This window comes from Lotus japonicus, chromosome 6, assembly GCF_012489685.1.
Source record: "Lotus japonicus ecotype B-129 chromosome 6, LjGifu_v1.2".
Taxonomy (NCBI): Eukaryota; Viridiplantae; Streptophyta; class Magnoliopsida; order Fabales; family Fabaceae; genus Lotus; species Lotus japonicus.
In genome coordinates, this window is record NC_080046.1 from 64557077 (window position 1) to 64571239 (window position 14163).

A 14163-nucleotide genomic window follows, 5' to 3' on the forward strand; every position below is an offset into this window, starting at 1 on the left:
GTAAGATAGGGCCTGAGAACCACTTGGGTTCGACCAAGCCAATAGTATACCTTACTTAAGGTACCCACCACCCGACCACTGTACCAGAACAAGTACACAACCTTCACTCGACTGCGGTACCGACCCGACGACAAAGTCGGACACAAAGGAACCGAAGACAACGCTAGCAGTACGCCACAACGGGATGTGAGGTTTGAATCAACTCAACCATCACATCGCTGGCCCTACACCCCTAGTACAAAAAGCTAGGACCAAGGCTCGAGGCCTAGCCACTTGATCACTAGGAACCCTGGGCTGTTGGATCCCTGCGGCTTGCAGAGGTTGTAGACAGATCCAACGGCTGGAAGAGACCCTAGATCTTAGGCTCTTATGACCTCTCCTGAGGGCTGTCCTAGCTCTCGTGCTTTATATAAAAGGTCCCTTTCTTCAGGGGGCCAAGGTAATAACTTGATATTTTTCCTAACCCATCTACACTTATGCTTTTCCTCCATAACCATAACTCACCAAAACTAACTTAAGCATCGAAGTGACTTACACAACCCCCTTCTGGGCTCACCTTCATCGTTCGAGACTACTGCCTCTTCATCACATGCTCGGGCTCCTACCTCTTCCAGTCACCCTCTCCTAATGTCTTTCGCTCCCTTCTTCTCCTACCCTTTTCTGGGTAGGTTTGGTCAGATTTCCCCCGATCATACACTGGCGATGTAAAATTTGTTTACATATTTCTTATAAATTTTTGCTAAATCATAAAATATAATTTTATTTTAATTAAAATTAAAAATGAATTTGAATGTTTATTCAACTGACATAGTGTAATTGAATGTTAGTGTAAAATTGTTTTACCGGAAATGTATATCTATTAAACTCTTAAATAAAAAAAGTATAAAACACTGTTAAAAGTTAGGCTATCAACTTAATTATTTCCATTACTTATCTTTTTTTTTTGAAAGAACCGTTGCTTATCTTCTTTATCTCAAATTCTTTATCTCAAATTTAATAGATAATTGAAGTTATTCTTGATTGTTAACGGACTCGAAGCACAACAATCATGGTTATTTAAAATATATTTTAAAATCTTGTTATTTTTTCATTTAAAAATAAGCTAAAATTTTGGCGCATTATTCTAGCGCTATTTTTTAAAGCTTTTCCGAAAATTGCTAACCCCACTAACAATAACCGCTCCAATACTGGATCACTCATAAGCAAAGCTATGCTGCTCTTCTTTTAATCATTTCCAATTTCTTTGCGACTCACAATTATTTTGGTCTTGCTGCCCGCTGCCGCACTCAACCTCTCTGTTCCATCCTTGTCTCATCCAGATACACCATCAGGTTATGTATCAATATCTTGTGTATTCCTCCATTTTTCAAGTGTCTTTTAGATTTGTCTTATGGTTTTTAAAAACACGAGACAAATTTTTTATGTTGTATGTGTCTTTGAGGAAACTTTTTCTAATTTTCGTGAATTATATTATCTATCTCTATATCTTTTCCAATTTTGAATACACATTACTTTTTGGTTCTTGTTTAATTTTGTTAGTTCAGAGACTCTGCCCCAATCTGACACGAAGCTTCTTAGCCACCCAAAAGGGTTCATGGTGGAGGGGGAAGACATATACAATTATGCACTTGTTAGCTCTTTGATGTGCCGTAGCAGCAAAGTACATGCTTTGTCAATTTTCTCCAATTGTTCCTCATGAAGAAATTAAAGCATTTTCTTGGCAAACTTCATCAACGTTAGGCCATATTATGACTGTGAAGGACTGTTTGGTGGTTTTAGAGTATTGGAGACAACAAGGTGAGTGTAGAGTTTATGGCTTTTAATCTTCTATTTAAAATGGTTTTAGATCTGAGTTATTTGTTTTGCTGGAATTGCAGCCTTGGATGTCAATTTTAAGAGTGGAGTGGTACTTCCGTCGTCCGGAGATTCAAAAGAAAAGGGCCTTCAAGGTGTTAAATGGAATAATAAAAAAAATAACACCCTAACAAATAAAGAGACCACTAGTGGAACAAAATTAAAGGGCATCATAAAAGTCAAATGCAATAATAAAAATTAACACCCTAACAAATAAAGAAGCCACTTCTGGACCATAATTAAAGGGTGTCTTATAAAAGGAATTGTTGAGAAAAATACTTATGGTGACAATGTGATTTGTTGAGAAAAACATCTTATTGCAACGATGGCATGCAGTCGCTGAGACATGTAGTGTATAATGGCAGCGATAATAGTTGTTGTGAAAACATCAATAATGGCAACGACAATTGTGGTTGTGAAAACATCAACAATAACGGCAAAAATAGTCGTTGTGAAAACGTCACCAATGGCAGCGACTTCAAATGTCGTTGTAAAACTTTTTGCATCGGCACTTTTCGTGACGACATGCAACGACTTTTTTTTTGCTGCAAAATGTATTTTTGCCAACAACTTTCAAATTATCCTAACAACATTTGTCGCTGCGAAAAAACTTTTACCTAGTAGTGAACAAAGGCCATTGCACAAAAAGTTTTTAATAAGCCTAGTTCACTGCATGAAGAGAAACCTTTTATGTTTCGCACCTGACGTGTCAGCTAGGATGAACGATGAATTTTTTGATTATTTTTATTTAAAAATAAAAATAAAAGCTAAGTTAAAACTTGCACGCTTGTTTTATTTGAGACTAATCTGTTTCACAAAAAAAAACATTGTGAGAATAAATCCAAACAAAAGCTACAAAAAAAAAATTGTCTACAAGAATACTAAATAAAAACACACATGTTATTATTTTAGATGTGTATGTAAACATTTTGAATAAATTACACTTTATTACCTTCAAATTTAATAACATAACACTAAGTTTTTTTTTTTTTAATAAAATCTACACCTCATCCCTCTCCTTTAGTCTTTGTGACAAAATCAGAATCTATCACAAAATCTCTACCCCAATGAATAGTAAAGATGGTGTTAGTGATGGATTTTATAGATGTAGTTTTTTATCACAAAGGTCATCATTGATATAAAGTTGTCTATTTTAGCAATAGATTATTTCATCCCTAAAATTCGTCACTAAAACATGTAAATTTTAACAAATATTTCATCGCAAAATTGAAAGAAGATAAGGTGGAATGTTAATTTTAGATAAGAAATAAAGTTGAAGAATGTCGAGTGTAATTTACTCAAAACTTATTAATTATTTTTAAAACTTAGACCTTGATTCTGCCACGTAGACATGCATAAGGGAGAAATTATTTTTGATAAGCATAGATTGTGTAACTAATTAAAGAATGCTAAATAGCTAGGAGTAGTCTCTTTCACACCCTCTTTTGAACATTGTATATCATATATCATTATTGCTAAAATTCTATCTTGACCTCATTAAATAATCCAAAAAAGTCTAAACTCCCTCTCAATTAGCAGAGCCGGCATGGAATTAAACTAAATAAAAAGAACATTAAAAAGGTCAAAAAAAAATAGTTTGTTAATTAGCATTAATTTCTTTTACGCAATTATTAGTATTTTTCTCTACAATATATAGGATGTATAGCAACAAGCTTTTGTGAAATGATGGGCATATATACACATAATACTTAATATCTGCCACCTTCTTAAACTTTCACTTGTATTTGGGCTTAACACCCTTTGTTCTAATTTTAAATACAATTATTTGGCTTATAAAAAGAAAACATATTACTTCATGCATGGACAACATGGAAAGGTAGTTACAGTGATGGAACTTGGAATGTAAGAAAAAATTTCCGTACGGAAAGCAACACCATATAAATTTAAACCGCGCTTAATTAGGAGTTAGATGCCGCGGTGTGTGATCATAATGATAGGGATAATCATCTCACCAATTTTGGGTTAGATATTATCCCAACCTAATTTATAGTCAAATGAATTTTTTTTGAACGTATAGTCAAATGAATTTGGTTCCCTTTTTTATAAGCAAATGAATTTTTTTTGAACTATAAGCAAATGAATTTGGTTAAGATGGATATAGACATAAACTACAACTAAAATTATTGTACGTTATAATGTTGATGGGCATAGACATGCGCGCTGGCGTGGGGGGCCTACTTAGTTGTTGTTTAGTTAGTAATTTCATAATTGATATCCAAAATTCAAAGATCATTACTCCCTCCGTTCCTATATAACTGATACTTTAAGGTTGTGGCACAAATATTAAGAAGTAGCAATTAATATTCTTATTTTACTAAAATTACTATCTAACTTCCTATTATACCCTTTATCTCTCTTATCAATTCTAACTTTTCAATTTTCCTACCAACAATAAATGAAGGACACAATTGATAAAGTAGCATTAATGCTCTCTTGAAATTGTAAAAGTATCAGTTAAATAGGAACAAAAAAAAGAACCAAATTAGTATCAGTTATTTAGGAACGGAGGGAGTAACATATTATAGGCTTCCACTTGTCTCATACTCATCCAACAACTAGAGACTAGAGATAGCTTAGAGCATCTCCAATGTAAGATTCTTAGTTCTTATTTTTGAGTTAAGAACTAAGAACTGAGTTCTTAACCATTGAAAGAGATGACGTGGAGTTCTTAGTTCTTAAAAATAAGAACCGAGTTCTTATATAAGATGTTTTACTTTTTGAGTTCTTAGCAAGAAAAGTTAATTTTTTCTCTTTCATTCATCAATTGATTAAATTTAGGTATTGAATTAGCATTTAAATTTAAATCAAAATTATATGAAAGTAAAAAATATTACTTCTATAATGATATTGTAGGACCAAATGAATAGTGCTAGGAATTAAGAACTAAGAACTCATGGTTGAAGCAAAATTTGCATAGAGTTGCTTAAGCACATGTGAGAGTACGGGCTCACATGAATAGTGCTAAGAACTAAGAAATAAGAACTAGCATTAGAGATGATATGATCAGAATCAACTATCTCTAAATGAGTATCACATGCATTTCCATCTCACCAATAAAATTATATACATGTCAAATACTTGTATTTTTATTAGATATAACAAAGTCTCAATAGTTGGAAAGAAAATCAGGCTTTGAAATTTGGGGGGAAAAAATCGGGTTTTTGCGATAAAATATTAGAATCTAACATAAAATTTCTAACTAATAAATAATAGAGCTGAAATTACTAACGAATTTTATAGAGACATATTTTTCTTTCAAATATTGAAAATATTTTAAGTCTGTCAACTTTAGCAGTTGGTTTTTTTCCCATCAATATTAATACATGCAAATTTTCACAAATATTTTAAAATTAGTCAAAAACTTTAGAAATTAAAATAAATTTTTGTTGCTAATATATATTAACCTTTTTTAGTTTTTACAATGTTGTCAATTGTAAATTGGTGATGAAGTTTATCACGAAAAATCCTCTTATAAAATAAAAAATAAGTCACTAATTCTGAAACAGGAAGTTAATTATTCAGGGATTTCTTGACAAATTTTAATATTTCATCACAAAAGTTAGAAAAGGCATGGTGGAGTGTAGATAATTTTTATTTTTTTTTGACAGGGTGTAGATAATTAATCAAGTTGAAGTTACTGCAATTTACTTAATTTTATATGTGGCATGTAGGTATGGGATTTTGAAGAGATCCAGGAGCATGAACAACCTCCATGGTAGTTTTGTCACCTTCTTCAATAATTTGTAAGTAGTTTTCTAGTAATATATTGACTGTCATCTGGGGTCTATACTCTTTAATTAATTCTACGATGCACAAGAACTTTATATACGTACGTAACCTTATGGAGGATTAAACCATTTTAAAAGCAACAAGAAACTTCTTAGCATTGGAGATGTAAATGAGGATTTTATATTGGTTGGATTTCAGTGTCATATGAAAAATTTAGCAGGACTATTCAACTCAAAGATTAATTAACCATGGAAATATGTGTTAGGTCATGCCCCCAACCAAATTTGAGAGGCTGATTATTTATTAGAATACCTTAAAACAATTTTCTAGTGTGAGTGTTGTGATATTTTTCTATATCTTTAATGGGTGATATAATTTTGTACAAGTGTCTAATTGTTGATGTAACACTTGGATGAAATCAACGATCTCTCATTTGGAGTATACCCATTTAATATACTTTTGAAGAAATTGATGGATGAAAACCAAAATCTCACAAGGTTAACCAATTTCAGAAGCATGACGTGACCTGGCTAAAACAACTTGTAACAAATTTTGTTGACATTCTAGAAGAAACTGCAATTTTATTGCAATCCTATAGGAAACTAAATCCAAGGCAGAAAATGTGAGAAACGGGAGTGGCAAATGTTAATCCAATGTCTATGAATAATTAACTATATCCAGTAATTAACATCAATCAACAATGGAAATTTATCAAAGACCAGATGAAAATTTCACAGAGCATAATTACTTATAGTCTAGGTGAAGCTAGGTGCTACATAACTAGTCGCCAAAGATGACTTTTTGAGCCAGAGTGGTGGAGCATGGAAAGTTGATTAATTCTTCAAAACGGTTTCAGAGCGTTATATGAATGTGAATGTGCTTCCTTTCACTATCATCTCAGTGGAGGAAATGCAAACACGCTAAGCATTATTACGTACCAATAATGCATGATGTAATATTAATGGAATGAATACTCTTTTTTTATTGTTTTTTACTCGCATTTTGAAGGTTCCACATATTTTATTTGGGGAATCCTAGGTTCCATACTAACTGTTGAACTGTGCATTACTTTTGGGAGGTAGCAATAAAAGTCTTGTGATCAACACTCTAGGTGAAGACACATCCATATGGAATCCATGTACGTTTTTGGTATTCATCTAATGAATATTGACAAATGAAAAAAATTGCTTCGTGCACAACGTCTTTTTGTTATTTGTAGTCCCAATTTTGTTTATTTCTAAAAATTACGGTGAGTAAATAATAAAACGTGTATAAAATTTAAATGTAATTCTCGAATTTCAATTCACCCTTTAAGGAGAAAGCCCGGTAGACTATTGGGCCAGCCGCTTACAGTGGACCCTAAGAAAATGTGTCATTACAAAAATGTTCTGATTGGGCCCCTTTGTGAGCCCGTTGTGTGATGACATGTTTGACCCCCAAAAAATCCAAGTTTTATGATGTTATGAAACATAGAACCTTGCTATTTGACCAAAAAAAAAAAAAAAACCTTGCTCATAAAAAATTATGAAAATGATAAAATAATATTGACACACTTTGTTTTTCACCTAAAATAATCTAAACCTTATAAAAGTGAAGTGGATAATCCTTTGTCCAAAAGAGAAATCATTTGCACAAAATTTCAGATAAAAAAATTGATTTTTTCACACTCATGTTCTCTTCTATCTTATTTCTATTTATTTTCTATTATTATTATTTTTTTTTAATCATATTATCTATCATATCTCTCATTTACTTTCATTTCTTCTTTTCTCTCTAAGTGTAAATAGAATTGGAGAGTGAACATGAACTCACTGAAAAAACAAAAACACACATGAGGGAGAGATAGCACAAATATAGAAAATACAACACATGTGGAGGGAGGTTAATTGGCGGGGTTCAACTTTTGAGCAAACTCATCACAAGTTGCAAATTCAGTTACAGGCAATTAGAGAAACAATTGGGGCTCCCAAATATTAGCAAACATACATACTGGTAATCTCTTTTGACCAGAAATCCTGACATAAAAAAGGTGCATTACCCTATACGAGGAGATTAAGCTAATGGAAAACCTTGGCACCTTTTCACCTACCTTCATCTTTTCCCCCTCCTATGCCAAGAAGGGCAGGGGAAAGCAGCTTAAAAACCACTCTTTCCTCCCTGCAATCATCAATTCATCAAAAATGGAGTGCTCCGGGTGCTGGCTCATGCTTCTCATCCAGGCCCTCACCTTAGCCACAATGGCAGCTGAAGCATCCATGATTCATGAATTTGCAGGGATCCTTGCCGCCGCCAACAGTACTGGCGGTCTCATTGAAGATGAAAATAAGTTTTTAATGAGTTCTCAACCTGCCTATCGTGCACTGCAAGGCGGCCACGGACGTCAAGGGTAACGTTTTAATATATTCACACTCCACTTACTTTTTTATTACATCATCTGTTATATCTCTGTACTGTGCAGGTACATTAGCTACGGATCATTGTGGAAAGACTATGTCCCGTGTGTAAGGCGAGGATGCTCCTACTACAATTGCAGGCAGAGGGGCAGGGCCAATCCTTATCGTCGTGATTGCTCCGCCGCCACACACTGTGCCAGGAACCTTAATTAAGTGATTGAATCAACTAACGCAAGAATTAATAAGGGTGAAGAGTTGCAAGCCACTGCTTGTTTGTTTTTCTTTTTCATCATGTTAATGAAGTGTGATTCTTGATGAACTACATCAAGAATTGCTCTTTCAAATTATTTGCGAACAATGTATGGTGATCTTATTATCTTGTGTGTAATAATTAACCATGAGGTGATGAGGACACATGTTGTGCCCAAAATGTACTAATGAAAGGTGGGAGCAACTTGGTTTAATTCCTTATGTTTGTATATGTAACATGTTTGTGATTCTTCCTAGATCCTCTGCAGAGGAATGTTCTGCATTCCAGCATTCCTCTAAGCAATAATTTCATATGTCCTTTGGAACTATATGTCAAAATATATTTATCAATCATAATTATTAAAGATAGATATAATAGAAAGTAAAGTATGAACGATTCAATATTCAAAACTAAAACATGCTTAAGGTAAAAATGTACTGAAATGAAAAAGGAAAGAATTCCATATGTAAGAAACATGTTGATTTTTACTATACACAAACGTATACATAAATTTATGCGGTTGCGTTACTCACATTTGATAAATTTATCCAAAATTAGTTTCAAATTTACAATTGATGTCATTGTCAGTTCTCCTTCCCCTCACAAATTTGTCAATGCTTTATAATGCTGGTTTTTATTTCCCTAAAAATAACACATACTAATCGGACGAGTCCAATAAATCACTGCAAGAATTTTGATGGAAGACAAATGGTGAGCTTACTACTAGTTTGAGCTTCAAGGAAGATGAAATCGCAGAGCTCCGTCATCAGCGACGGCCAAGAGTTGTTCTTGTGTTGACCCTCTGATTCCTAAGTTAGAGGCTCGGGGAAGAGGATATTGAAGTTATGAGCTGGGAATAACGTGTGTTCATGTTTCTCTTTTAGGGTCTACCTTTTATGTGGGGATGACGAGATATCAAGGAGGTAATGAATGCAGGGTACGATCTCGAATGTTGGCCGTTGGATCTCCTATCCAATGCTCAAATCAGAGGATCGGGGCTTGCTTGTGTGTGTTGCTTGAAGTCTCTAACTCTGCTTCTACACCTGAAGCTAGAGGATAGTGGCTTGTTTGTGTGTGTTGCTTGAAGTCTCTAACTCCGCTTCTACACCTGAAGCTGAAGCTAGAGGGCGGGACCTTTGATAGAACGTGTGAGCCAATGGAAACATCCCTGGTCGCGAAGTCAAGGGTGAACGTAGATAGAGATGATGTACTCGTCAGATGGAGAGTGAGATTAAGACGATCAAGAGGTCCTTGATCAGAGAACGGTGTGAGCGATCGAGTATGCGCGTGATTGTAATGATTCCAAGATATCATGTTTGCTCCATGGACTTTTGAAGCATGATTATCAATATCAATATATAGTAGTCCATAAAAACAAATCATGCCACACATGGGATATGTTTTACATTTATCTCAAAAAAATGATTGAAAAATGGTAAGCAAAACGCAGCTACATAGGTCGTCCAAGAAGTGCACATGTTAAGTTTCAAAATTCTAATAAATACATCGAATCGATCACCAATCATGCATGAGTTGTGAAGTCCACAAAAATGATATATATAAGCAAACAAGAAGCACAAGGAGGTGATTCAAACACCGTGTCTTCCCATCATCTTTCATCATCACAAGCCCCACTTTCCTATCCCCCACCAACTTTCACTTTCTCATGTCCTCCTTCGATCACTTCAATTCTGGTCTCCTTAGAGTCAAAATGGATGATTAAAATAACATTGAACCGGAGAAAGAGGGGCTATCTTTGCATGATTGCGTTTTACGGCTGTTCAAAGCTTTGCATTTAGACCCTGACCCTAAAGAAACGTTAACGGTGTCCCTACTTCAGAGGAAAAACAAAAGAAAAGAAAAATATTTAAGGCCTCCAATGGTACAGGTACAGCTTCTTTCGTTCACGCCACAAATGGATTTATTGCACTCATCTAAATATCATGAAAGCTAATTTGACTTCTTACGCATAAACTCCCCAATTTTCAACACTTGTGAAAAGGATATGATTATGAACTATCACATTGTATAATATAAATTCTAGTTTGAGGATAAACATAAGTAAGGCAACTCCACCAAGCACCAGCACATGTTTGGATCATATTTTCTTTTGGTAGAATTAATTCTTAAAACATAAAAGTAATTTGAAGTAGTTTCTTCCCCTGAAATTATTAATCTAGTTTTAATCCATTACACGTTTAGACAAATTAGACCGGATTCATAAAGTAATGTTATATTCTCTTATAAATCATCAGACAAATATTTCTACATATTAAATAAAGAAAGAGTTTAATTTTAATGCATCGATGGTGTAAAGTTTTTTTACACCGTCAACCAATCAGATTTCGAGGATGTGAGAAAATTTCTTTTTTCATTTAATTTCATTAATTGACGTGACACATCCTTAAAATCTGATTGGTTAACGGTGTCGGTGCATCAAACTTTTTCTCATAAAGAAAATACAAAATAGAAAAGTTAAGGATTTAATTTATGCGCATTGAGTGCAAACAATTTTACAAGTCTATCCAATCAAATTTCTCAATTTTTCATTTGAAGTTATTGGATTTGAGTGCATCAAATTAAACACAACTACTATACTAGTAAATAAATCAAGTTAATGCATATTTTTAAAATGTATTTACTGATTTCATCTTTTCCCTGACTCAGAAAGACAACAAAAGAGTCAAGATTCTTTCTCCATTCTTCCACTCTTTGTTTGACAGGTTACTCAATTTCAAACCAACGCTCGCTTTCTTCACTCTCTCCCTATCACATTCACACCCACCCATATGCCAGTTTCTTCCCTAGAGTCCCTACCATCTCTCCAAAGACTGCACTCAGTACACAATTCATCAATGTTGCTAATTATGAATGCCCTCGAGCTGAAGAAATTGAACTGTGTCAGGTCACCCAATTCAATTTTGGCATTAATTCAATGATTTGACCAAAGCAAGAAAAAAATACTAAATCATCTGTAATCTACCCTCTGATCCTAATAGCTGCCAATTATAGTACTAACAATGATAATTATAGAAAAAATCAAAATGTGTTAGATTCCTCTACTCAATCTCGTAAACCAAACCAGAAAAAAAAAAACAGAGGAATTGACGGAGAAAACAGAGCATAATTTTACATACAATTGAAGCAATAAATCATTACAAATTATCATCCCTCTTTTCAGCAACAATGTCAATAATAAAATAAGAATCTTATACAAGAAAAAACAATTCAAGATGAAGAACCTGAAGCAGTAGGAGAAGTAGTTGGAAACAGAGGAAGCAAAACAGGTTCAGCGTCTCTGGGTGAAGGATGCAGGAAAAACCCTTTCTCCTTAATAGCTTTATCTTCAGCAGACTCTGTTGCATCACTTCTGGTGGATCGGTCAAATGGGTCGGGTATGAGAGGCGTGACGGGGCTGAGAACGAGGGAAGGGAAGTCGAGGATGCTGGGTGAGAGGATCTCGGGTTTTCGGGTGGAAAAGGTGGTGGTGGGGTTGATGTGGAGGTTTTTGAGGGCGTTTCTGCGTTCGTAGAGCTTGAACTGTTGCTGCTTCTTTGGTGTGGATTTGATGGGTGGGATCGGTTTGGAAGAAGAAGAAGAAGAAGAAGAAGCTTGTTTGACTGTGTCGGAGGATCCGGTTAGCATTTGGACTACTTGTTTGAAGGAGGAGGTGTCTGCTTGGACGAATGTTGTCGGGTATGGGTTTGTTGGTTCGGATCTTGTGATGGGTTTGGGTTGTTGAGGTTGAAGAGAGGGTGGTTTCTGATTCTGATGATCTTGGTAGTCCATAGTAGAATGAATAGCAATGGAGGAAGAAGAAGAAGAAGATGAAGAGTGTGGAGTGAGTGAGGGAGTGATTAGAGTCAAAGTAATTTGAAGAGACTTGTTACGTTATGTTTTGTTTTCGTAGTCTTGTGTCTTTAGGTCTTCTCCTTCTTGAATCATGGCACGCGCTTGGCTGCAGTGTGTATCCACTCCCAATGCATGAGATGAGAGATTAATGTGGATGATTAAAGAAAGTTTTGACTACATTTGTTCTTGGAAGGAAGTAGAGATACTAGATCTAGGGTTTTTTGCACGGCGTTATCGGTAAGAACATGTCTGGTTGAATGAGAGATTTAACATTTTATAGTATGGCTAAACCTTAATTTTAGATTATTACATTATGGGCTTTACATTAGTTTAATGAGTTACACTCAGGTTTAGCCTAAACCTTAATGTTTCATTTCTAGTCCTTAATGAGGTCTCGCCTTGCGGCCTAATGACCCTCAAAAAGGGGATGCGACGCGGGTCCATTACGTAAAAGTCATTCTATTAGAGCATTTTGCTCAGAAGAAGACTTTTTGGGGGCATTGGCAAACATGCCCTAATTCTAGAATAAGTGATTTGCCAATTGCCAATTTTTTTAAGGCTTATTAGCACTTTTGGTCCCCCAGGTTTCAAAAATGTGCAAATGGAGTCCCTCACGTTTAAAAATAGCATTTTGGTACCCTGACGTTAGTCTCCGTTAACAGTTTTGGTCCCCCAGCTGATTTCCGTCCAAAAGTTAACGTTTTTTTGCTGACGTGGAATTTTTTTAAGTGAGATGGCATGACATTAGGAGAGAGAAGACTTCATTAGACTCACCCATGTGAGCTGCACATGCTTCCATCTCTTCACCATTACCCACTACCCATAAACATTATGATCTTCATCTTCTTCCTCTACATCTTCACAATCTTAACCCAGAAAATAAAACTCATTAACATGGAATTTTTTTTTCAGATTGAACAGAAAAAAAATAGTTCAGAATGTCTGTACAAAGAAGGTTGATTCCATGGAACGAATTATATATTGTATTGTCACTAATTCAGAGCTTGATTCCATGAAAATCATTAAGAGAAAAAAATTCAAAAGACAATCACAAAGCCACCACAGAGTGAAGGAAAGAGCGTTAGAGCCACGAGATTGGGAGAAGAGGCGAGATGACCTTTCTTTTGGAAGAGGAGAAAACCACACAGCCGCCTCAGCCATCACCTCTTTTCTCAGCCCCAAACACGAATCACGACCGCCGCCTCTATCCTTTACTTATCTTGATTCAAAAAATCGAGAGAGAGAAAGTAGAGATTCAGAAACAGAGAGGGAAGCAACGATTCAGAAATAGAGAGGGGTTTCTGGGTCCATCGCACCTCCAATGCGTCCTAGATCTCCATCTCAACAACAAGCAAACCCTCCCCTCCGTCGTGCCCAGGACTCGCCGCTGTGCCATTTCCCCTATGCCAGTTGCGCCGTGCTACCGTTTTCCCCTCGATCTCGTCCCTCAGATCACTCTCCAAACCAAGATCTGACATTTTTCATCCCTCACCGTCTCAATCTATTTTCCCCTTTCATCCCTCACTTGATCTCTTTCTCTTAATGGGAGACTGGGAGGTTGGGGTTAGGGTTTTGATGGGGTTGGGGCTGAAGAAGAAATGGACAAGATGATGCAGAAAGAGAGAAACGATGAAGAAGATGTTTTTTTATAATTAATTTTAACTATTAAATTTTATTTACTTTCAAAAAAACAATTATTAAAAATTCCACGTCAGCAAAAAAAGTTAACTTTTGGACGGAAATTAGCTGAGGGACCAAAACTGTTAACGGAGACTAACGTCAGGGTACCAAAATGCTATTTTTAAACGTGAGGGACTCCATTTGCACATTTTTGAAACCTGGGGGACCAAAAGTGCTAATAAGCCTTTTTTTAACAAGGAAAGTTGGTTAGGCTTCAACTAGTTAGGTTTTTTTTTGTCAAAAGCCAATAGTCAGGTTGGGTTAATGCATTTTTTTTTGGCAAAAGCCACTAGTCAGGTTGGGTTATTGTTTTTTCGACCAAACATATCTGGTCAGCATGGACAATCAAAGAGGTATAATGAACAAAAGTGGGCTAACATGTAT

General features: G+C 35.3%; 2 protein-coding genes across 4 annotated transcripts; one reads left to right on the top strand and one right to left on the bottom strand.

Annotated features, from left to right (window-relative positions):
• The first annotated feature begins 7501 nt into the window (after positions 1–7501).
• Positions 7502–8575, top strand: LOC130726517 (protein RALF-like 19). Its single transcript, XM_057577795.1, has 2 exons — positions 7502–7990; positions 8063–8575. The coding sequence occupies exons 1-2, from the start codon at positions 7665–7667 to the stop codon at positions 8208–8210; spliced, it is 474 nt and encodes a 157-aa protein (XP_057433778.1). The 5' UTR covers positions 7502–7664; the 3' UTR covers positions 8211–8575.
• A 1151-nt stretch (positions 8576–9726) lies between these two features.
• Positions 9727–12323, bottom strand: LOC130726605 (VQ motif-containing protein 4-like). Of its 3 annotated transcripts, none has more exons than XM_057577909.1 (2): positions 11490–12323; positions 9727–10078 (listed from the first exon to the last, which is right to left on the bottom strand). In XM_057577909.1, the coding sequence occupies exons 1-2, from the start codon at positions 12034–12036 to the stop codon at positions 10056–10058; spliced, it is 570 nt and encodes a 189-aa protein (XP_057433892.1). In that variant the 5' UTR covers positions 12037–12323; the 3' UTR covers positions 9727–10055. The 3 variants fall into 3 exon arrangements, with proteins under 3 accessions (XP_057433892.1, XP_057433891.1, XP_057433894.1); XM_057577908.1 differs by having other exon boundaries at positions 9727–10081; XM_057577911.1 differs by lacking the exon at positions 9727–10078 and adding an exon at positions 11098–11129 and having other exon boundaries at positions 11490–12322.
• Positions 12324–14163: the final 1840 nt, after the last annotated feature.